This window comes from Aspergillus versicolor (genome assembly GCF_001890125.1).
Source record: "Aspergillus versicolor CBS 583.65 unplaced genomic scaffold ASPVEscaffold_11, whole genome shotgun sequence".
In the NCBI taxonomy this organism is placed as follows: domain Eukaryota; kingdom Fungi; phylum Ascomycota; class Eurotiomycetes; order Eurotiales; family Aspergillaceae; genus Aspergillus; species Aspergillus versicolor.
Window position 1 is genome coordinate 989,298 of NW_024467534.1, and position 21,918 is coordinate 1,011,215.

A 21,918-nucleotide genomic window follows, 5' to 3' on the forward strand; every position below is an offset into this window, starting at 1 on the left:
TCTCCCTTAGTACCAAGCGCATGAGAGGCCTTGGTCAGCCGTCTCCGTAACGTCTCCCGGGCTTGATCTTCGTTTAACGCAACAATGTCCACTTCCAAATCGGTGTCCACAACACAGATACCCTCGCCTTCGGGCTCTACCCTGTCGGCCAAAAATCTAAATGAATCTTCCCGGCTCCCTGGTAAGGTCAGAACCTCCCCCATTGTTAACGTGGTGTAATTTTCGCGTAGATGGCGTTCTAGTAGGGCTTTCCAGTCTTCCGGATCATAGCCAGCTTCGAGTGGCCGCAAGCGAACGTAAGTACCCTTGGGCAATGGCCTGACGTGAACAGTGATTATAGGAGCATCGCGTTCAGGGTCCCCCTTGGACGTAATCTCGTAATCATCAATTTCGAGCGCTTCACGTAATAAAGCACTAAGGCCGATCTGATTCTCCCGTGCAGAGAACTCGCGAATTCCGGCGTACATTACTCGGCCATTTTGGGGGTTAACAAGACGGAATGTTAGCGGATGGGGTAGTTGGTGCTGTCGGTCGACACCATATTCACGGGATTGGGCCTCGGCGGCGAAAGTATGTGGATTGAATGGGTCAAAAGACCTTGTATACGAGCGAGATGGATTCTCTGACGATAGCTGTTGAAGCGGGGCAGCAGCGAGGAGCTGCTCAAGGGCGGACTGCGGAAGAACAATCTTATCTCCAGGCAGTCTCGGCGTGTGTTGAGACGGAATAACAGAGAACTGTGACGACCAGCGAAGCAGATTCTGTTCCCTAGCCATAACTTTGTTAGATTGTGTGAGTGAAAGTTAGCCGGGAACTTGAATCAGAGATGTAGTAATCCATCCTCAGCGAACGTTGGAGGTAGAACCGAAATGAATTTGGACCTCGTTGCATCCGACGGGAAGTGTCTGGAAGATGCCGCCTTAGATTTGTCATCCGAATCCGATCACGCCTACGGTACGAAGTCGTTAACTAGTAGTTGACTTGGGCCACTATGATTCATTATTTACGAGGCTATGAGGCGCCTTTGACTGCAACGTTTTGGACAACTGACAGGAGCTGGGATTCTTCTCATCTTAGACAACAACATTGCCTGTGACCAAGCGGATCTTTAGGGCAAAATAACGCCATTGAATCTACAACATGGTATCAATATTATGTAAACCCACCTACTCACAAAAGAGGACAGGTCTTCTCTCCTACATATACTCTGACTGACACCTGCTTGACCAAAATGTATCTAAATGTTGAACGTATATAGAGAGTAAACGCTTAGTAGAGTTCGCGTACTCGATGCCGAGTGCTGGTGTTGCACCAGTCACACTGCAAAAAGTCAGTCATACACGGTCACCAGGAAGGTAGACGAGCGTCCATACCATAGTTGAAGAGCAGCCCTCGTTGTGATCAATACAATAGTCTCCTTGACATACTTGGCAGCTTCGTTGGCATTCCAATTTGCATGCAGCGCACTTTACGGGTTATCAGCCGAAGCTCACGGAATAACTAGCATTTAGATTTAACTTACCGTTGGCCCACACTCCCAGCAGTCCTTGGTTACGCCAGGACGAAGTCTTTCGTTTTCACTACGGGGTCCTCTCACAGCTGTTTGATGAGGTGTCAGGCTGTTTCTCACATGCTCTGGGTTGGGAAGACAGCTGCTGCAGAACCACTTGTTACAACGATGGCACCACCGATTGGTGAGACAGTCCGTACAGCGGGATATCAAAACGGGATGTTCACCCGGTAATAGTGCTGGGCGCCTTGCTGCAGCCAAAGAAGACGAATGGAGTGGTGGTGGTGTGAGGAGGGGAAGGTATTCGCTTGGAGATTGGCCCCAGATAGCCGGACCTTCTTCAGACGTGTGACAACCATCGCATCCTCTAGGACCTAGGGCAACCGTTGCAATAGCTGGCCCAAGAAGCCGTGTTTCTGGCCGTGGCTCGCCAGCATTGCGGGATTCCGTCGCGTAGAAGCCGATGTCGTGACGAGGACCGCGACACATGGTAGCATCAAAGGCAATAATTCCATCGCACCTCTGGAGAGTCTGTGACCAGCCTTCCTCAATATGGTGTTTAAGCAGTTTACCTGACGGGCAATACCAGGCATTTTGGCTCAGGTCTTCTCCCTGGTTCCTGGTACGCATCATATCCGCTGAAGTGAGTTGGCCAACGCACTGAGAGCTCCACCAGTCTCGATATCTACTCCGGACTGCGTTTTGAGGGCGATCCATAGGAGTGAAATAGTAAATACCTTTCACACGGGGTGTTCCGACTGGCCGCGTAGGTCGCACTGCATAGTTAAGGACCTGCATGAGTTTCCGCTCATTCAAGTGTCGACACCCCCTTATTGAAAGTAGGTTTAGATTGAAACTATCCGACAAAATTATGTCCGAGACCAGGTCTGCTGGAACCGACAAGCCATCCAAGACCAAGGTTCGTACACCGTGCAAGATGGATCTGCGGTCCAAATTAGCAAAGATGCCTCTTAGAGGGCCTGAATAGAATTCATCTTCGGATAGCGACTCGTTCATCCGCTCGGTCCGCCACAACTGGCCTCCAGGGTCGATTGGCGATTGGTCGACCAATTGCGCGCCACGGCAATTGGATAGATCAAGATGACGAAAGATGTACGGTGTCTCTTGGATCAGAGAGTGCATAAAACGCGAGGTGGCCGACAGGGCCAGAAGAGAGCCCGGGGAAAGGTAAGGCACCAAGTGATCAAGGATCAAGCCATTCCCCAAAACATCTTCAAGAGATGCTGCCTTCAAAGTAGCATCGGCTACTATGGTTCCGCACTGCTCCTTGGCGCTTTCCTCGTCGTCGATAAGCTCGACTTCGTGGACGACAGGAACGAGTTTCAGCTCCTTGGGTGTCAAGCGACGGGTGCCGTAGAAGAAATCGGAAGCACGGCCAATGAGATTCTGGCGATAGGCAGCTATGGCCCCAACAGCTAATTCCTCGCCATGTACAATCATCGAGGTAGAGTTGGGTTGAATTTCCTGGAGGGCAGCTCTGGCTTTGACCAGTTCGGTCTCAAGGAGGTTGATTGTGGATTGTAGAACAGCTGACATGTTCTTTGTGTTATCAGGATCGATAGTAGTGACAAGGCTGGTCCATAACTCTGCTTCGGACATGCTACACCGTACAAATGTAGTACGTACGGAGTTGTAGTATTAAGAATCCGCGAGTTGGTGGAGAATTGAGAGTGGGAGAGGTCCAAATGAATGCTTCAATTTCAAGGCAGGACCCAGCAATGGAAACAACAGTTAACAATGGCGATGTGGGGAGAGTGCCAAAAGGATTGACTCGATGGGCGTTAGGTTATTGAAAGTATATTCAAGAAAGCGAAGGCCAAGTTGGTAAGCTTCGTTGGTGAGAGGGGAAGAGAGTCAAGAGACACAATGTGGACGCCAGGTCCAATAATGCGAAGTCGAAGGAGCAAGTATAGAGTGGAGCACGGAGGAGTGTGACCCGTTACCTGTACTGTGTATCACTGTCGACACTGATTAACTATAGGTACAGAGTAAACATATACGAAGCGGAGAGTTAGCGTGGCCCGGCAGTCTAATAGACGAAGAATTGTGGTGGATGCGATTCTGGGGAAGAGATACGGAGTATCCAGATCAATAAAAGAAGCCGAGATGAAGAGCAAAACGGGGGAGTCGGGGATGGATGAACCTTATAGAACAAGGCGTGCCGAAAAGCTTCACCGGACGACAAGTCAGGTATTAGAGGGGGGTATTAATCATACTACGTATTATTTCTCCGTCTGGAGTATTAATGTTGGGGCAGGACAGTTACACGTAGGATGATCATCTTACTCTAAAGTGCAGGATTCTTCCCACTCGGTAACTAGTCTCTCTTGGTATGTATGATGAGTGGTTTGCCATCTCATCTGCATAGGTATCTCGCTACATCGGACTCCGTACAGACTCCCTACAGAGAGCATGGCAGGATCCATATCTCCTTGCGGTGCACCGCAAATGGGGCAAAGAGGCGAGTCGACTTTGGGAGAGAGGAGAGAGTCAATCAGTCAAAGCTACCAGTTCCGCCAGCTGGGTCCACCCAGAAGTCATCCGATCTGGGCTCGCCCCCACCCAAGCCGAGGCCCTGAATATAAAAAGCGACTAAAAGTCAACCACAGAAGGATCGCTGGTCACGCGGTCCTGCAACTCCTGCTCACACCGCGTCAACTGGAGATCATCCGGACCAATTGGTTTTCTGGACTCTGGAGTCTTGCCATTTGCCGAGGGAAAAAAAAAAAAAAGGCCATGGACTGAGGCTTTCAATATTATTGAAGAGATGCCCAGGTCAGAATAAGGATAGCACAATAAAGTTTGACGCAATCCTCAGCCTGAGCTTCAACAGGTGATGTTCTGGAAGATAAGCCATACCAGAGCAGAGAACCGCAGAAGGAGAGAGAGTGCAAAGATAACTTAGTGATGGCGGCTTCCCCCTTGCAGATCAAGTTGATGTGAACCTTAACAATCAATAGTTAGCAAACTGCAGAGCTTCCGCCAGTGTTATCGTATGTTAGGTCTCTGGCATGCCTGGGCTTCATAGTATAATCCAACCCATGTTGCATATGGTTATTTTGCCAAGGCAATTACGTATCTTGTCACCTAGCCAGACCAACACCAGGTCTGTAACATATACGCCCTTTCACCAACATATGCTTGATTTGTACCCGCGCTTGTTGCTTAACAAGTATGTGTAAAAAAACTTAAGTAAAGACCAAAAATGACCTGGAGGCTGGGTGAGTGAAGGTATCTACAGAGGAGCACACTGCTCTCAATCAATTTCGTGTACGGTTATACTCCCTATGTTGCTTCAAATAGTGGCCTCCTTGACAAGATAACTCAGTCAATTCCTTCACTTACTCAGCCCTGCAATAAAATGCTCGTTCGCTGTAGATCCCATAGTGCCAAGTACCCCCGTTCGCGTTCACCCCTTACCAAGTGGCATCATCTCGCTTTCATTTACTTACGATGACCTGTTGGTCTTGCCACCTCCGTCGCTCGGCCACCAATTTTCATCGTGCACTTGTTGGTCTACTTATTATCTGTACTTACCGAAGAGAAATCCAAATCAGACTTCGCCTGAGGGAGGTTTTGTCGGCGTGTAACCAGCGCCGCGTCTCTATAATCACGGAAGGCTGTCGGGATCCTCTTAGCAGCAGACTGTGGACCAGTGATTGTACCCCGTATGTACGGCTATGCTAAATTAAGGGAATAATAGTAGGTAGGTAGTATTGGTATTGTTAAAAGTCGTAGATTGCTTGCCTTCCGATTCTTTTTCTTTGAAAACTACTTGAACAACTTAGAGACCGCCACTTCCTTGTCATCATGCTTGTTGAGAATCTTGGCTGTGGCGAGGTCAAAGTCCTCTTGGGTGACATGGACTCGCCGCTCTCGTAGTGCGTACATACCCGCCTCAGTACATACACCCTTCAATTCGGCCCCAGAGCATCCGTTCATTTTTTCTGCAATTTTCGTGAGATTAATCCCACGCGTCAAATTCATTGACCGAGAGTGAATACGTAGAATATCCGCACGAGCTTCGACGCTATTCGAATACAAAGTCAGTGACCAAATGACACAGCCACAAGTACAGCAATCAGAAATGAACGGAGGGCCTTACGATGGTGGTGGGAACTCGATCTTTCTATCGATTCTTCCAGGACGCAGCAACGCTGGATCCAAAATATCAAGTCGATTAGTAGCCATGATGATTTTGATGTTTTTGGTCGGCTCGAAACCATCCAATTGGTTGAGAAGTTCAAGCATGGTGCGCTGGACTTCCGAGTCACCCGAGCCCGCGGAGTCGATACGGCTGGACCCAATGCTGTCGATTTCGTCCATGAAAATGATACTCGGCGCATGCTCTCGAGCCATAACGAATAGCTCACGGACCATACGACTACCTTCACCAATATACTTCTGCACGAGTTCTGATCCGCTAACACGGATGAACCTGCAGTCCGTATGGTGAGCGACGGCTCGAGCGAGGAGTGTTTTGCCGGTTCCCGGCGGCCCGTAAAGAAGAACTCCTTTAGGTTGTGCAATTCCTAGAGATTCAAATAGCTCGGGATGTTTCAAGCCAAGTTCAATAACTTCCTTGATTTCCTTAATCTGTTGATCAAGACCGCCAATCATGTCATATGTGCTGTCAGGGACTTTCTCAACCATCATGAGCGAAACCAACGGATCCACGGACGAGGGTAGCATCTTCTCAAGTTTGTAAGAATCGGAAAGCAAGGCGACACGCTTGCCGACAGTCAGTTTGCCGATGTCGACGCCATCCGCAATATCGACAACTAAGCAAAGAACTCGTCAGTAACAACATTCCGAACCATCGTAGTGACAAAACGATGCATCAAGAAAGCGGTCTCACCATATTTGCCCTCCGGGTGTACTTTCACTAGGACCTTCTTTGTGCTCATGACTTTCACAACCTCTCCGACATAAGAGCCGGGCTGTTGGAGTAGGCCGAGCTCTTCCCGCAGTAGGCGCACTCGCGAATTATAGTCATTACGTTGCGCTTCAAGTCTTCGTAGTACCGCCTGCCCTTGAATTATTTCGAGCTTCATGCTCTCAATTTTATTGCGGTAGTAGTTGTCGAGCGCCATAATGGATGAAGCTCTTCGGGATAAGCGTCGAGAGGATGCCTTCCACAGCCCAGTGGGATATCCCAAACACCGCGAACTGCAAAGAAGGGAAAGTGATTTATCGTGCTTGGCGGAAAATAAGAAGGAAAAGAAAATATTTCTTCGGGAAACAAAATAGAAAGGTAGGCGGAATCGAGAGTCTTGATGGGCAAGAGGTCACTCACCAAGCAGGTACAGCTCCGGGCGGTGTCTGCTCACCATTGTCATCATCGCCGCTTTAACTAGAGCTATCACTGTCACGTGGCATCATTTACACGAAAGTTGTTTGGCTAAGTTTTCTTTGGATTGTTGCATCTGGGATGTCTGATCAATGATTAGCCATCATGGAGCTGTCGAAAACAGAAGGCGCTCTTTGTAACGTGCGTATCAAGTGTCTAGTTTAATCATAGCCGCTGCCCTTAGGTACTCGACAACTCCAACTGACTATAGATGATCGGCATTCATGTTTCTTCTCGAAGTACTCCGTAAAGCTACGTATAACTACGACTTTACATCGACGAGATATATTCGAATTCAGACTAGCCCTATCTGAAAGATAGAAGAAACTTTTAAAATGAGTACTTATCGGACGCGGTGGCTTGAATAGGAGGGTTGAATCCTGTATCCGTAATCCTGATGCCTGAACGGCTGCTTGGACCGGACTGCGACGGGGGATAATATTCTTAGGATATCCTGGTATCCCGCCATTTTCAAGCTTATTGTCCATTTGACTTCCATTTTACCTGTGACGGTTTTGTACGTGGGACCTGTTCTCTTCCAAACTTTCAGATGACTCCCTACTGCGGGGAATGACGCCTTATCGTCTGATCCCATTCTTGGTGCTTATGCCTGTGTACAAAAATTTGAACTCAACAAGCCTCCCTTCAAGTTGTGTCGCCGTCTCATTTTCAGTCCCTACCCAATAATGTGGTTTGGGAGCCCAATAATTATATTTATTTATCAATAAAGTGCAGGCCACTTTGTCTTCGTCCTCCTCCCTTTTCTACGTGTTTCTGTGTTTAGCTTCCCAGCCACCGCTGTTTAACTACCACTTGCCTCCGGCTCATGAGTGAGTTAGAGAATACGGAGTAATTATGGCTGATAGAAAAGTCGATGGGCGAGCCATTTCCCAATCTTCTCCGTCCCATTCTTCTTCGCATCATACCTTGAGTGTGCCTGGGGAAGATAGTATGCCATCAGGAACGGTGCGTCAGTCCAAAATGACCACTCAAAACCGGAGCTACGGTATGTACTTGTCGTTGATACCTCTTTCGAGGGAAATTAACTTATAATATGGCATTTACAGGTACCTTGGATCCTTCTGCGAGACCTGTCGTTGAATTTCAATCCACCGAAACGCCACCCGAAAGCTCGAGTCGCGTCCCTGCTCCTGCCTCCCCTTCCATCGGACCTCTCCAGCCTGATCCAGACAGGTTGAGGAAACCGCCAGTGACGCGTCGTATGTCATCTAAACGCCATGTACCTCATAAAGGCCAAGAGTTCTCTACCGACGACGATGTCCACGAGATTGAGGAAGATATTGCCTTTCAACAGGCGTCCAACCCCCAGCCTTCGCCTAGGATTCGGCCACTGCGGAAACAGAGCTCAACTTTAAGACGAAGGCTCAATTCCCGAGCCAACCCAATTACGACTCCAAGTAATGATGATGATCGTGGAGACAGTGACGATAATAACTCTGGTCTCCCGGAGCCAAGCTTGGGGGCAATTGGGAAAGAACCCTCTTCCCAAGTCTCCGATGAGGGGGACGATATTAGTAAAGGAAGTAATGGCGATGATGATGATGATGATGAGGATGATGATGAAGCGAGTGACGCGGAAAGCTTCACTTTGAAGGATCGCCAGCAGGCTATAAATGAAACCCATCCATTCGGAATCAGGCTATGGAAGCCGGCTTTATACAAGAAGAGTCGCTCAGTAGAGAAGACTGCAGAAGGCGATATCCATTCGTCACCCGGGGGTCAGGTTGGCACCCTTTTATTTTTTATGAATCTCTTGTGGACGTTATTCTTTGGCTGGTGGCTCGCAATAGCTGCACTGATGGGCGCTGTTGCCTGTTTTATGTTCTCATATTTCTCGAGCGCGATGGAATATGGAAAAGCCTTTGCTGGTCTTTCCTGGTATTTGTTCTACCCTTTCGGGTCCTTCGTCCGTCTCGATACGGATGAACACTACGCGGAAGAGGATGAGGGGGAGGGCCGCAGCATTAGTGAATATGAGCAGTGGCAAAATGGCGACCTTGAGCATGGTGGTTTGTTCTTTGGTCCACGACGCAATCGATCCCTTGTGGGAAGAAGAAGGAACAGTGTCGACTCAGCTGGTGAGCAAGACAGTCTTTTGGGCCGCGCCCCAAGGGGCCGCTCAGAGGACAGCTCTCTCCGCCCCAAACGGCGATTGTTTGGCCGTGGGGAGTGGACGCTGGGTCGTGTTGTGTTCTTCATATTCTTTTACTTCCTCGTAGGGCCACTGATGCTCTTTGTCTCGCTCGTATGCTGGCTGTTTGTTTTTTGGATCCCAATGGGCCGCGTGACGCTCATACTATTCGACCACCTTCGCAGACACCCTCTAGCTTTGTCTTACCATTCTGATACAACGTTCACGCGAATAAGCCCCGGATCTTCGACATCCATCCTCCTTTGTACCTATCGTGCAGCTGGTTTAAGGTATTGGAAGTACACAGTTGGTGGCACGAATGTCTTTCTCATCAACCTCCTCGCCGTTGTCGCATTTGTCGTTTTTGACTACTTCTTTCTATATGAGGCCTTGGGGCTCAAAATTTGGATCACCCACCCGGGTTTAATATTCACGCTTGCTTTGCTCTCCGTTATCCCTTTGGCCTACTTCATTGGCCAAGCCGTTGCGTCTATATCTGCGCAGTCGTCAATGGGCATGGGCGCCGCTGTGAACGCGTTCTTCTCTACTGTGGTCGAGGTTTATCTTTATTGTGTTGCTTTGACTGAGGGTAAAGGGCGACTCGTCGAAGGGAGTATCATCGGTAGTATTTTTGCTGGTATCCTGTTCTTACCTGGATTGTCTATGTGCTTCGGTGCTATCAAACGCAAAACTCAACGCTTCAACGTCAAGTCGGCTGGGGTTACATCAACCATGTTGTTATTTGCAGTGATCGCGGCCTTCGGCCCAACATTGTTCTACCAAGTGTATGGTAGCGTAAGTTTATCACGTAATGCTTCTTTAACAGTACATGTTTCTAACATTTGGCGTCTAGCATGAGCTCAACTGTCACGCGTGTGATAGCGATATGGAACCCGGCAGCAGTGATTGCCGTCGCTGTTACTTCTCTCAAGTCCCAGCTATCAACGATGGCTTCTTTCAGAAAGCCGTTCAACCATACTCATGGATAGCTGCCATATTCTTATTCCTGTCCTATGTTATTGGGCTATGGTTTACCCTAAGGACACACGCTGCCCTGATTTGGGCTACAGAGACGGAAGAGAAGAAAACGCAAGAACAAAGCATCGATGATCCAAGACATCAATTCTCTTCAACATCTAATTTAGTAGCTGCTACCGGAAACACCGGGCCAAAAAATTCGGTCCGTGATTCACAACTATATAAAAGAATCCTTGGGCAATCCCTAAGAGACGTTGGGCTGGCCGAAAACGCCGGTGAATATGATGGAAATCTGTCAGGATACAGTCCTTCGCATGGTGATAATACGATGCCTTACCTTGTACCCCGAGACGATAGTAAACCAGCCTTTGCGGGGTACACGGGGTTCTCCCAGAAGCAGGACGAGAATCTTGTTCGCAAAGTAACTGAAGTTGCGGCCACAGCTGCTACTGTTGCCGCTCGAGATCTTGCTCGCACTCGCAAATTATCTGGCCCTCGTGGATTAACTCGGGCAGCAGGTAAAATTGCACCCTCGAAACAAGTCAAGCCAGTCCTAGAAGACCATGACGATGTTGGACTTGAGCAAAGTCCTGTCAGCGGCGGGCATGACGCCCCAAATTGGAGCAGGACAAAAAGTTCGGTCATTCTGCTCGTAGCCACTGTGTTTTATGCTGTTATTGCAGAGATTCTTGTCAACACCGTTGATGTGGTTCTGGAAAGTGTGGACATCGATGAGAAATTTTTAGGGATCACACTATTCGCCCTGGTTCCCAACACCACCGAATTTCTGGTATGTAGCCCGCCTGGTACAACTAAGACACTTGAGATTGATTTGTTGACCAATGTACGATGCTTATAGAATGCCATTTCATTCGCGATGAATGGGAATATTGCTCTTTCCATGGAGATTGGATCCGCCTATGCTCTGCAGGTTTGTCTCTTGCAAATACCTGCCCTCGTCTTGTTCAGCGCCGCGTATGGCCGTTTCATTGACCCGGAAAATTTGATTACACATTCTTTCAAGTAAGTATACCTAATTTTCTTCGCTTTCACGTGACTAAAATCTTCGCAATGAACTTGAAATTGAGGATGGAAATTGGCTAATTTAATGCCTATGGTAGCCTCATCTTTGCACAGTGGGACATGATCACAGTCATCCTCTGTGTCTTTCTTCTTTCTTACGTTTACGGTGAAGGCAAGAGCAATTATTTCAAGGGCTCAATCCTCGTCCTCACTTACCTTGTTGTCGTAATAGGGTTCTTTCTCTCTGGTTACAGCAACATGGACACTATGGGTGTTGATCGCTTCAACACTTTGGCCATTGGTTTGGACAGGTCCGAGAAATTCTATACCATCGGCCGACCGAAACGTGGCGTTGCTTATTAGCTGCACACCCACTTGCCGGCCTCTAGGGTGCTGATTATTTAGCTTTGGGATTCCTCTTTCTGGAGGCATGTTCTGTCTGTGTAATCTTTAGGTGGAAGGCATTGAGCGAGGGTATTATGTGTCCTTCACAATCGATATTTTGGGTAGTACTTAGATGCAGCATAATTGTTAACAAGTGTAGTTTCATGAGATCGTAGGGGGCTGATGTACTCTATATTCAGTATGCCCTTTACGCTAACTATGGATATTTATGTTTCTTCACGCGTCCTACCTAGTTAATCGAATATAAACCCTCCCGCCTTTTTTTTTGCTTCTTCTTCTTCTTCTTTTTTGCGCTTGTTACTTCGAACATATAAAGCGCCTATAATCCGTGTAGAAAGGGCTTTTGTATTAATAGCATCTCGAGAAAAATGTATTTTGAGGCCATGTCCACAGACATAACGAAACCAGAATCCCCCCCCCCCAAATCATCTAACATCTAGGGCAACTGAACGAAATGCATTACTGTGCGTTAAATCCTAAACAGTTCCCCACGAACTTACGGCTTTATCGACAAGGGCTCGATATGCTTGTTGCTTGTGGCACTGCTCGAGGAAGACCTTATACTTAACCTCGAGTAGGGCCTTTTCGTTCGCGTCATCAGTTGGTATGACCTTTCTTCCTGGCTTACTCATTCGATCCATGATATTCCATAATTCCTCTGTTCTGCCTTCGGGGTCGGCACTGGCCGCCTTGGCTCCGAGCATTGCTGCACCGTGGCAGACAGCAGCATGGATATACCGTGGAATTAGAACAGGCATACTGCATGCCGATGCAATGAGTTTAACAAGAATATCATTTTGACATTGAGATCCTGACATAAAGATAGAAGTGATGCTGTGGCCCGATTTATTCAATGTCTCGACAATCTGCCTGGTCTGCAACGCGATGAATTCTAGAGTGGCATAGTAGTATATGGTGAGGTTTTCCACTGATTGGTCCCTAGAGAGGCCAATAACGGAGCCTACCATTCTGGAATCGGCAATCGGGGAGCGGTTTCCCCATAGATCACCGTAGAAGAAGAAATGGCGCGCGAGGTAAGAGATGCTCGGTGCATTTTGTTCATTCTTCATCTCCCTTAGATGTTCATTGAGATATTCATAAATGCTAGCGTTGTGGGATTCTGCAGCTGAGACCGCTTGGTTAAAGGCCGGGTGCGTCTCAATGACATGTTTAAGTAGCTCTCCGGTAGCAGACTGTCCGCCCTCGACCATCCAGTATCCGGGAATGATGGTGTCACTGTACGGACCCCAAACCCCCGGGACAAAAACAGGATTGGGCGACATGGCAAGATGGCATGTTGAAGTTCCAGCAACAGCCGCTAGGCGCGAGAATATTTGTGTTTTGTCATTTCTAGCAACGTCCGAGGTCAGTTGTTGAGACTCAAGCTCAACTTTGGCGCCAACAGTGCCAATCCAACCAGCATAGGCGTCGATAACGCCGCCACCGATGGCTATTCCAGCAGGTAACCCCAATTCTGAAGCTGCTTTGTCACACAAGGTACCAACTAGCTCGCCCGCACTAAGATAGTCTCCATTCTAAAACAATGTTAGTTTCCCTTGTCCAAGAGGAACACCGAAGCTGAGAGAAAGTGATGATAGGGCGGAGGAATATTTTAGATATAAAGAAACAGGCTCACAACCTCGTCGACGCCACCCATACGCTTGAAATTATCCTCTATCAGGTCATGCAGACCAATTTGGGTCAAAAAGTCTTCTTGCCAGCCTTTCACGGTGCCATCCACGCCAACGGGGACATACCCCCGTTTGCAAGCCACACTACTGTAGCTTCGCTTTTCATTACCAGTGGCGATGTGCGTCAAGGCATCGGCCAAATCGTAAAATTTGCAGCCATCGAAGAGCTCCTTGGGCATGTTATTTTTCAACCACATGACCTTCGGGATCTCCATCTCAATGGACATCTTCCCCCCAACATATCGCAGTAGGCTATGGTTGGTCGCGTTGATTTTTTCAGTTTCTGTAATAGGCCTGTGATCAAGCCAAAGGATAACGTTGCGGTCACTGTCGAAATTAGGTCCCGTCACGGATACTGGTTCGTCGGTTGCATTAGAGAGGACGGCCAAGGAACAGGTTGCGTCAAACCCGATCCCGCGCACAGTTTCGGGGTCAATGTTATGCTGGCGGATAGCGCGCTGAGTTGCAACACAGATGCAGCGCCAGATATCACTTGTAGATTGTTCCTAAATCGGATTCTATTAGCATGCCTCCAGCGAAGCCAGGATAGCCTTGTTCGGGTTAGTTCAAATTACACACATAGTAACCAATCTGGGGCTGCCAAAGGCCAATATTTTCAGAGGCCAATCCAACAATCTTTCCCTTCGCGTCTATAATACAGGCGCGGGCGCTACCTGTCCCGACATCGATTCCGATAAAATGATCGATGTGAAGGAGGATATCGTCCCGCATATCTCTTGAGGCTTGCCTGGATGTTTTGTGGATAGGTCGATGAAAGGGAACGACGACAGAAGCCATGGTCAAACAATAAGTGGAGCCTGCAGCTGGTTCAATTTAATTTACCTAGAAAACTTGCCGAAGCTAGTAATGTAATTAGTTGCAGGTCAAGCAAGCAATTCATGGACCTTCCAGAGGCCCAACGATAGAAAGAAGTAATTCAAGGGCTCTATAGAGGGAGGACAAAACAATCGAAGAAGGCCTTTGAGAAACCTGGCCGGGAGGAGGGGCAGCTGTGTTTACGCAGTAAGGTACCGTTCCAAATAGACAGTTGGGCGCAGCAAGCCTATCGAGATTCACTATTTGATTGCGAGGACACAAAGAACCACACCTAGAAAACCATTATTCGCCAAAAGAAGCGGGTGTTCATGGCCAAGTATTCATATTGATTGTTTTGCCAGACGGAGTCTGCTACTGAACGCCGCCAATGTTCGAACTCGATCTTCATGCCTTGTATTACTACATTGAATAATAGAATGCTTATCGTAGATAATAAGCTTTCGATATATTATAGCCATCTTTACTGCTCCGTAAGTTTTATAGAATAGTAGGTTAAATATAGTAGTACAAGCAAAATAAAATGATAACTCTAGTAGAAATAGATATTAGTATTAGTTAACTGTTGTTATTTTATTATTAATACTAGGGTTTACCCATATACATTAGTACTGCGCATTATCTATGGCAACGGTGGTGCGGGGTCCATCCAGAGCTTCACGACAATCCTTCATACCAGGGTAGCCGATGAGCAAAGGCGCCCAATGTCGGCTAATAAGCCCTGATCCCGGATTTACTGAGTAGTTGTTGTTGCTTGTCATGAAACATTATTGTTGAAGCTGAATGAAAAGTCATACGCCTTTCCCGAAAAGGCAAGTACCTAACATCCCCGGCCCGTCTTGGCGGTCGTCGTCCAAAGACTCCATGTCCAGACTCATCATCACCCAGCCGCGAGTCCGAGTTTGCACGCGTCTCCTCACGATGTACTCGTTTCAAAACTCCAAGATTTTCATCATCTTTCTTTCTCTCATTTCTCTCTCCTCCTCTCTGTCATCCTATTCTCCTCAGTTGGAAATCCTGTATTGGCCTATCTCCAGCAGCGAACCTTCGGTACTTGCGCATATCTCATACGATCCCGCATCGCTAAAGTCGGACCTAATCAACTATTTCCCTCCCGCCGACCTGTCAAATAGCCCAGTCCGCGTAGGCTTTTACGTTACGGCGCCCACAAATCAGAAGCACTGGGTCGGCACAACCGCGGCTGCGTCCTTGCTGGGGCCCAATGATGCACAAAAACCACGCCTCCGCCTACATATCAGTCCGTTAAACGAAATATATCATGTCTCCTTGAGCTCTGCAGCTGCATCTATCTCCTCACCCGATAGCCTCCTACTTGAACTTGTGACAGATGAATTTGGCCCCCATCCACACCTCAACCGCCCCATTGTTGTTGGTCCAGACGGTAAGAAACCGCAGGAAGAACCCGAGAAGACCTTGTTTCAAAAGTAAGTGCTTTTTCCATACTTCACCTCCTGGCTGGTCTTACATATATCCTTCAAATCAGGTATTGGTGGGTGCTCCTTATAGTTACATTCTTAGCCATGTCCGGGGGCGGGGAACAGCAATGAAAATTTTACGCGGCTACTTTTTAATGCTGGAATGATATCCCATTATTTTCGCAATATACTATCATATCTGGAGTAGTATCTGAACTGGGGATCTTCACCTCTCAGTGGCAACATTGTCTTGGAATAGTTATGTCGTGAGATCCCAGATTTCCCCTCAGTGGTGGTTTGGTACATATGAGCCCTCTGCGGTTAGGATTTGCTGGGATTGTGGCAGACGCAATAGAAGAGGCGTGGTTCAGAGACCAAGTCCGTGTGATAAATGCTTAGGACCTCTACATGTCTCACACCCATTGCAGTACAACTCTAATTTTTCTGCCAGCATTTCCAGTTCTACCAGTATGGCTCAAGTTACGATTTCCCTATACTTCTCAAATTTCCAGCCACTAAATAGATATTTATATCGAGTCCGAGCGCAACTCGGAATGCAAAACCAAACTTCCATGCATGTTTAACGAGGACCATTGCTTTCCATGCCGAAGACTTCACTTCTCTGTTGCCAGGGAGTTCTTAGATGTGCAGTTCCTGGAATATTCGGGTCCCTCTCTTGGACTGAGTGAGATCCCATAGCATGATACCTCTATCGGTAATAGCAACTAACTCATTCTCCTTTTCTGTAAAACGAAGTTGGAAACAAACTGCACCAAGATGCAGGACAACAGGACGCAGCCCAATTTGCCCAGTGCCCGGCGACCGCCACGACGAATGATAATATCCCTCAGGATCCATGTCAATTAGGACGCCAGGCTCCAGCGCCCATACGTAGACCACGTTCCAGTTCGAAACGGCAATCCGTGTCCCTTCGCTGGATGCGGCGATTTTACAGCCCAGTGAATCCGTTGAGTCCCGGAATCCCAAAAGACGTGCCACAATATCCCAGTCTGTCAAGCGTCGCCCACGATCAAGGTTCATGGTATGTCCACATCTAAGACTTCGACAAGTGGCTTGAGACCTCAAGAGACATGCAGCTGTCCAATTTTCCTTGCGATGTGTGGCAATGCCGAGAGACAGATATTTCCACCGACATACCCCATAGCCGTTATGATCACTAGTTTCATGCGTTCCAAAAAAGGGTATCTCTATTGAAAAGAGAAGACTCAGGCCGTTAGCATAGTGGACAAGAGTCGAGTTTTCGTATAGGGTTGGAGACCCTGAAGTTTCTAACTTCTGGAATGACGCATATGATGATTTTGCCTGATAGTAATATAGTAATTGGGTTGATCTGTCATTGAATGTGACTTCCCTGATCAACGGGCCTCGCGTATTGCCATACCATTTCCGCAGCTGTCGAGAGGAGTAGGAGAATCCTAACGATAGTCAGCATATGTGGGCTTTCAGAGAAATATCACAATTCGTTGCAATTGCGATGAACAGATATCAAATCCAGTTTACGCTTACCGATAATACTAGGCGCAATATCATACTCCGGTTCGTTACTAATGGTGTACAAGATAATTGTGTGCTCTGACAATATGCGATGACACCATGAGATAGCAAATGTCCCGTCGTTGATAGACACAGCCAAAGCTGACGGCTCGAAGTCCACATGTTCAGGGAACGTGGTCACTCTCACTGGGTCCTCTGGGAATCGCAGGGAATGGCAGCTGAGATAAACGAGACCACTCCGACCGGATTCCCTAGCCTGCTTCACAAACGGATGATCTTCATCAAAATCATGTTCTTCTATGTGAGGCATAAACCTATGGAGCACATAGAGCAAATCACTGCCGCCAAAAGCTGTCTTCAGTATTTCAACTGATCCCGGTTGAAACCGGGGTAGTTTCGTCTGCGAGAGTGGTATGACTTGTCCCTCTCTTACTTGGAGAATTGGGATAATTCCCTGATTGCAGTACGCGGTTAAGATGAGAGTCTTGTCACCGTGCGAGACAAATGACGATGCTTTAAGGCTGGGTGCTTGGTCGCCGAACTTGAATGTTATGCAACTCGCATCGAATTGGCTTCCATACAGTTGCTTGGTAGCGCGGCACTTTAGCAGTCGGAAAAGTTGGCTGGTACTGAGAGACGAAGTATCCAAAGGCGGGCCCGGGGTCCGTCGCAGATGATAGGTAAGGACTTCCCGAGAGCTGGATGCGATCTCATAGAGAATACGACAGGTGAAGGCGGCCTGCAGAAAGGCGGGGGTGGTACAATTCAACAATATAAGTTGGGTAAGCTCTGGAGGGAAGTCTAGAAGCATGGTCAACAAGAGCTGCGAAAAGTCGAGGGACTTTGGGGTGATTTATGGCATCTGCCAAGGAGATTGTTGATAATTTGGCGGAGGCCCTCTATCTTCTGTGGCCAGGAGTGCCTTGTAAGGTTGTGGATGGACCGGTCGTATTTAAATGGACCCAACAGCCCAGTATCTCGACAGAGGCACCAGCCGAATACTGGATTGTTGCCTGGGTTAAAGATGGGTAAGAGGCACGCAGTTGGGACCGCCGAAGTGGGTGGGAGGTAAAAACCTAGGCAAGATAAGGTGCCCAAGGGTGCACAATTCAGATTGTTTCTCAAGATGTGAAGATGTGTCCTCCGATAGGCTCCTAAACGGCGGATGTGGGCGCCTGCCACGATCCACCGTGGACACTGCCTACCAGCTCCCTACCTAGGTACCTACTGCCCGGAAGGCCGTCAGCCCCATACCTCTTCCGATTCCAACGGGAGCTCCCGGCGAGCCCCAGCAACATCGCCAGTTATGTGACAACTACTGTACTCAATGGGCTTCTGACGAGCTAGTAGTACCGAGTGCCGCTGGAGGTTCCAATGGAAGTGAGTGTCGTATTCTTTATACAGAATCCGCCCAGCGCCAGCCCCTGGAGATATCTAGATCCGTTGGCCCTAAAAGAGACGCACCAAACGCCCCGCAAATGCACTCACTCATGCGTACACATCTGACCAATATGCTGGAACAGGAAAGAAAAACTACCAGTACATTCGACTACCCCGGAGTCCGCGGCATTTGGGCCACGGTCCACTCTAAGACGCTTTCATAACAAAGTACAAACTGACTAAGGTTTTGAACCACGCTTGGTCTTTGTGTACGAAACTCGGACAATGTCTTCGCAACAAGGTCCAACTGTCCACCGCCAAGTAACTGGTCGAAGGACCGACCCTCGTGCTGCCCGTTCGGCTCGGCGCGTTGGCGTTTCAACACATCCAAAACGCTATCAACCGTACAAAACGTACCAGTGCGGCCACATCCTGCACTGCAGTGCACCAAAACTGGCCTGTTAGGGTTGCCCGGTGCAGCACGAGCTGAAGCGGCCCGGATATTATCACACTGTTCGATCAAATTTAGTAGATGTTTTGGCTGGGATGTGGTACCAAAATCAGGCCAATCCGGGTACTGAAGTTGTGTGATTTCACGCAGGGGCTCAAACGGGAAGCCGGAATGTGATAGACCAAAGTGCCTGACAACAATAGTTGGGTCATCAGTCGAATTCACCGGTGGCTCTTCTACCTCAGTTCCAGCTTCATGTGGTTTTGACGCTTCCATCGGAATGTATTTTTTAGAGAAATTGTTCACGTGGAATGGTCCATATGACCCAGATTTCCAAAAGGGATGACATTTGACTTGCCCTCTTTCAATCTCTGCGGTTAGAGACACGACAAGGCGAATGTCTTGCTCCCAGATAACACGCCAGAAATCCTATATATAATCTGTCAGTCAAGGCCCTTCATTCCCAAGAGAAAATTTCATAGGGCATGAGGATTATGGTAGGACTAACATCAAAAGTATCTGGCACGGGAGCCTGAGTTGCTATATAATGCCGATCACTATATTCGGCTTTCATATAACTCGCATTCACATAGTCACAGTCACCGCGAGGTATATCATGGAGTTTCACTCTAGAATGGTCGTAAGGATAAATATCATTATACCGATTTTTCGTGCCTTTCTCGATTCCCGCAACACGATATCTCGGAGAAGGTCTATCCAAACTAGAATCCTTGCTCTGATCGTATGATAAAGCCTGTTTCATACGTTCTAGTTCGGTTTTCTCAATTTCAAAGAATCTCGAAGCAGCAATTCGGCCTTGATCCGAAGACTCCGATACCTCACGCAGCCATGGTGGGAGGGATTGCCTTTGTGACTCGGATAGGTTTTCCGGGTGCTTCAAGGCAATTTGCCCAACTCCCCCGACGAGATCCATATGTTGGCGAATGTTCCCGAAAAATGGAATAGCTGTGTTAGATGACTCCGGTATGTTGCACCCACCAGCAACGGGTGCAGACTGTGGAAGGCCGATATGAATTGGCGAAGTATTCTCGGACTGAGCATCGAGTCCCCGTCGTTGTTGATGGGTGAGAGTAGGGAACTTAGATGAAAAAGCCTTGAAACCGCCCATTAAAACCATACCACCGCCATTCCACCCCTCGGCCACAAACTTCTTTATCACGTTCGCCAGAGGTGCCGCGTCTTTCATATTAGATGTGGAGGCATCGTAAACGATGATGTAATGGCATTGTTTCCAGCGACCGAAGTTATTCCGATCATCTTCATTGGTAAACGTGTTTGCTAATTTTTTAGTATCGAATGAAGGGCGCTTGAGCAGGGTTGTCGGGATACAGAGATTCAAAGCCCCCCTAATATTTCCCTTGGAAAAATGTGCGTACGGTCGTACATCCAGGAGCATCAGGTCGCTGGGACACGAATCAATGAGCTCTGCGCACTTCTCAATCGAAGCTGGGATGACGGTTGTCCCTGTGGTTGGTGCTGAAGTAGTATTTGTACCACTCAAATTAAAATCGCCCTTCTCCACCGGGCGAGTCAACGCAAGTCTATAGACCGCAGGGTTAGAAGCCCCAGCACTTCCTCCTCCAAAAGGAAAGCCATGTCGCTCGACCGTATCTTTCCCGGAAACAATTTTGCCTTCCGGGGTTTCGTTCGGGAAATGATGGGATAGATGCTCTCTATTCTTGATAAAGTTGCTCTGGCTTTCCACATTGAACGAGAAATAGTTGGAATCTGGCAGTTCTGCTGCCACTCCCCGAGGGCTGCTTTTGTTGAAAGAGGATGAACAAGGATCGGATAACGGGAAAAAGGTCGCGGGGCTAGAAGAATTGGGGAGTGGAAAGGTCTGAGGATCCTGGGGCCACGGCGACGTTGGCGATCTGGGACCTGTCATTGCAGACATAACTTTGTATTGACAAGGAAAAGTTCTCCCTTCAACTTGCTAACTTGCTCCCGATAACTATATCAGGGATAAAATCAATCCTCCAACTCGCTTGCCATTTCGATAATAACCAGGATTCCAGGGAGTTGGCCCGATATGGAAGCGAGGAAGTGAGGTTCGGGGACCAGGTCTGGCTTGAGCTATTGGGTAGAGACGCTCATGGAGGAAAGGCGGATGCGGCGAACAAAAACACTCGATCGGTAAAAGTATCGTGAACTTTGTGGAAACAGGGGACAGATCCGATAGAGGGTTAAGAGATTATATATATTGTGGACGTGTGGATGGGGGTTGGTTCTGAAGAGCGCGATGTGGCGTCAAATCAATGCACCTCAAGTGTGTGAAAAAAACGGGGATGGAATGCCTCGTTTTCAGGCGGGAGTCCGGCTCTTCAGCACAACGAATCGTCGCTTCCACTGCAAGTATCACAGAAGGTCAGATCCAGTTGAGTTCTTGGACCAATTGAGTGCGCAGAAGGATGGTGGGGGTCGAGATTCGACTAGTAAGGACTGCGAAGAAGTATCATTGTCGACCCACAAGTATCATCCTTGTTCGAGCAGGTCGAAGCAAAGAAGAGTTGGGTTGAGGGAAAAAACGGGGGCGTGCAGTTGATCGCTGGAAATGACGTATGGGCGGAGGGGCGGCAAACCTTCGGTGTCGCGAGCCACAGCCAATTCGGCCGGTCTGGATCGCAGGAACGGCCACTTGCGTGAGATCTGCCATTACAGGTTGGCCCTTTCGTCTCGCCATCATGGCCATTTTCTGGAGTAAACGGCGTTCGCCGCATTCAGGAAACAGCTCGTTGAGCATGTAGTAACAGAGAAACTGGCTTAAATAAAAATGATAGTCTTTGTTACTACTTAGGGACCCTAGAAGCTCGGCTTCATCCTCGGTACAAACCGGTTGACCTTCACACCATATAACATAAGACTAGAAGCAAACATAGCATGTCACATGTACTCCACTGAAAGCCGTGCATGTTCAGCAGCCACATATCCTCCGAGCCATTTCAAGTCGAGGCAGACAAAATCCGCTTACGCATCAGATGCTTGAGAGCATGGAAGGATAGATAAACTGAGTGCCCACCGGTATATACAGATTAGGAAGGGCAAATCAGAAGTCTTTATCGACCGTGATAATAATTATCTAAGTATATTAAAACTTCAAATATGCATGGCAGCGACGAGAAATTTTACCATCAAAAGGGTTCACGTAAAA

At 48.1% G+C, this 21,918-nt stretch overlaps 8 protein-coding genes across 8 annotated transcripts; 2 read left to right on the plus strand and 6 right to left on the minus strand.

Annotated features, from left to right (window-relative positions):
* Positions 1-1,269: 1,269 nt before the first annotated feature.
* On the minus strand, positions 1,270-3,130 carry ASPVEDRAFT_140371 (uncharacterized protein; the record flags this gene model as incomplete). The annotated part of the gene is made up of 3 exons (XM_040807650.1): positions 1,270-1,320; positions 1,374-1,466; positions 1,523-3,130. The coding sequence occupies 3 exons, from the start codon at positions 3,128-3,130 to the stop codon at positions 1,270-1,272; spliced, it is 1,752 nt and encodes a 583-aa protein (XP_040672629.1).
* Positions 3,131-5,029: 1,899 nt separating this feature from the next.
* On the minus strand, positions 5,030-5,511 carry ASPVEDRAFT_46232 (uncharacterized protein). The gene has a single exon (XM_040813502.1). It carries the CDS (start codon positions 5,471-5,473, stop codon positions 5,303-5,305), a length of 171 nt encoding a protein of 56 aa, XP_040672630.1. The 5' UTR covers positions 5,474-5,511; the 3' UTR covers positions 5,030-5,302.
* ASPVEDRAFT_46233 (proteasome regulatory particle base subunit RPT6) lies at positions 5,471-6,856 on the minus strand. Its single transcript, XM_040813503.1, has 2 exons — positions 6,390-6,856; positions 5,471-6,312 (listed from the first exon to the last, which is right to left on the minus strand). The coding sequence occupies exons 1-2, from the start codon at positions 6,622-6,624 to the stop codon at positions 5,633-5,635; spliced, it is 915 nt and encodes a 304-aa protein (XP_040672631.1). The 5' UTR covers positions 6,625-6,856; the 3' UTR covers positions 5,471-5,632.
* A 1,006-nt stretch (positions 6,857-7,862) lies between these two features.
* ASPVEDRAFT_88148 (calcium/hydrogen antiporter) lies at positions 7,863-11,397 on the plus strand (the record flags this gene model as incomplete). Its single annotated transcript, XM_040818245.1, has 5 exons — positions 7,863-7,887; positions 7,949-9,828; positions 9,887-10,801; positions 10,871-11,034; positions 11,133-11,397. The coding sequence occupies 5 exons, from the start codon at positions 7,863-7,865 to the stop codon at positions 11,395-11,397; spliced, it is 3,249 nt and encodes a 1,082-aa protein (XP_040672632.1).
* A 227-nt stretch (positions 11,398-11,624) lies between these two features.
* ASPVEDRAFT_46235 (FGGY-family carbohydrate kinase) lies at positions 11,625-14,297 on the minus strand. Its single transcript, XM_040813504.1, has 3 exons — positions 13,710-14,297; positions 13,076-13,636; positions 11,625-12,974 (listed from the first exon to the last, which is right to left on the minus strand). Exons 1-3 carry the CDS (start codon positions 13,926-13,928, stop codon positions 11,916-11,918), a joined length of 1,839 nt encoding a protein of 612 aa, XP_040672633.1. The 5' UTR covers positions 13,929-14,297; the 3' UTR covers positions 11,625-11,915.
* Positions 14,298-14,885: 588 nt separating this feature from the next.
* ASPVEDRAFT_140663 (uncharacterized protein) lies at positions 14,886-15,532 on the plus strand (the record flags this gene model as incomplete). The annotated part of the gene is made up of 2 exons (XM_040807673.1): positions 14,886-15,409; positions 15,469-15,532. The coding sequence occupies 2 exons, from the start codon at positions 14,886-14,888 to the stop codon at positions 15,530-15,532; spliced, it is 588 nt and encodes a 195-aa protein (XP_040672634.1).
* Positions 15,533-16,039: 507 nt separating this feature from the next.
* Positions 16,040-17,726, minus strand: ASPVEDRAFT_33136 (F-box domain protein; the record flags this gene model as incomplete). The annotated part of the gene is made up of 2 exons (XM_040810692.1): positions 16,040-16,836; positions 16,928-17,726. The coding sequence occupies 2 exons, from the start codon at positions 17,724-17,726 to the stop codon at positions 16,040-16,042; spliced, it is 1,596 nt and encodes a 531-aa protein (XP_040672635.1).
* Positions 17,727-18,464: 738 nt separating this feature from the next.
* ptpA (putative protein tyrosine phosphatase (Pyp1)) lies at positions 18,465-20,664 on the minus strand (the record flags this gene model as incomplete). Its single annotated transcript, XM_040807683.1, has 2 exons — positions 18,465-19,175; positions 19,255-20,664. The coding sequence occupies 2 exons, from the start codon at positions 20,662-20,664 to the stop codon at positions 18,465-18,467; spliced, it is 2,121 nt and encodes a 706-aa protein (XP_040672636.1).
* Between the last annotated feature and the right edge of the window lie 1,254 nt (positions 20,665-21,918).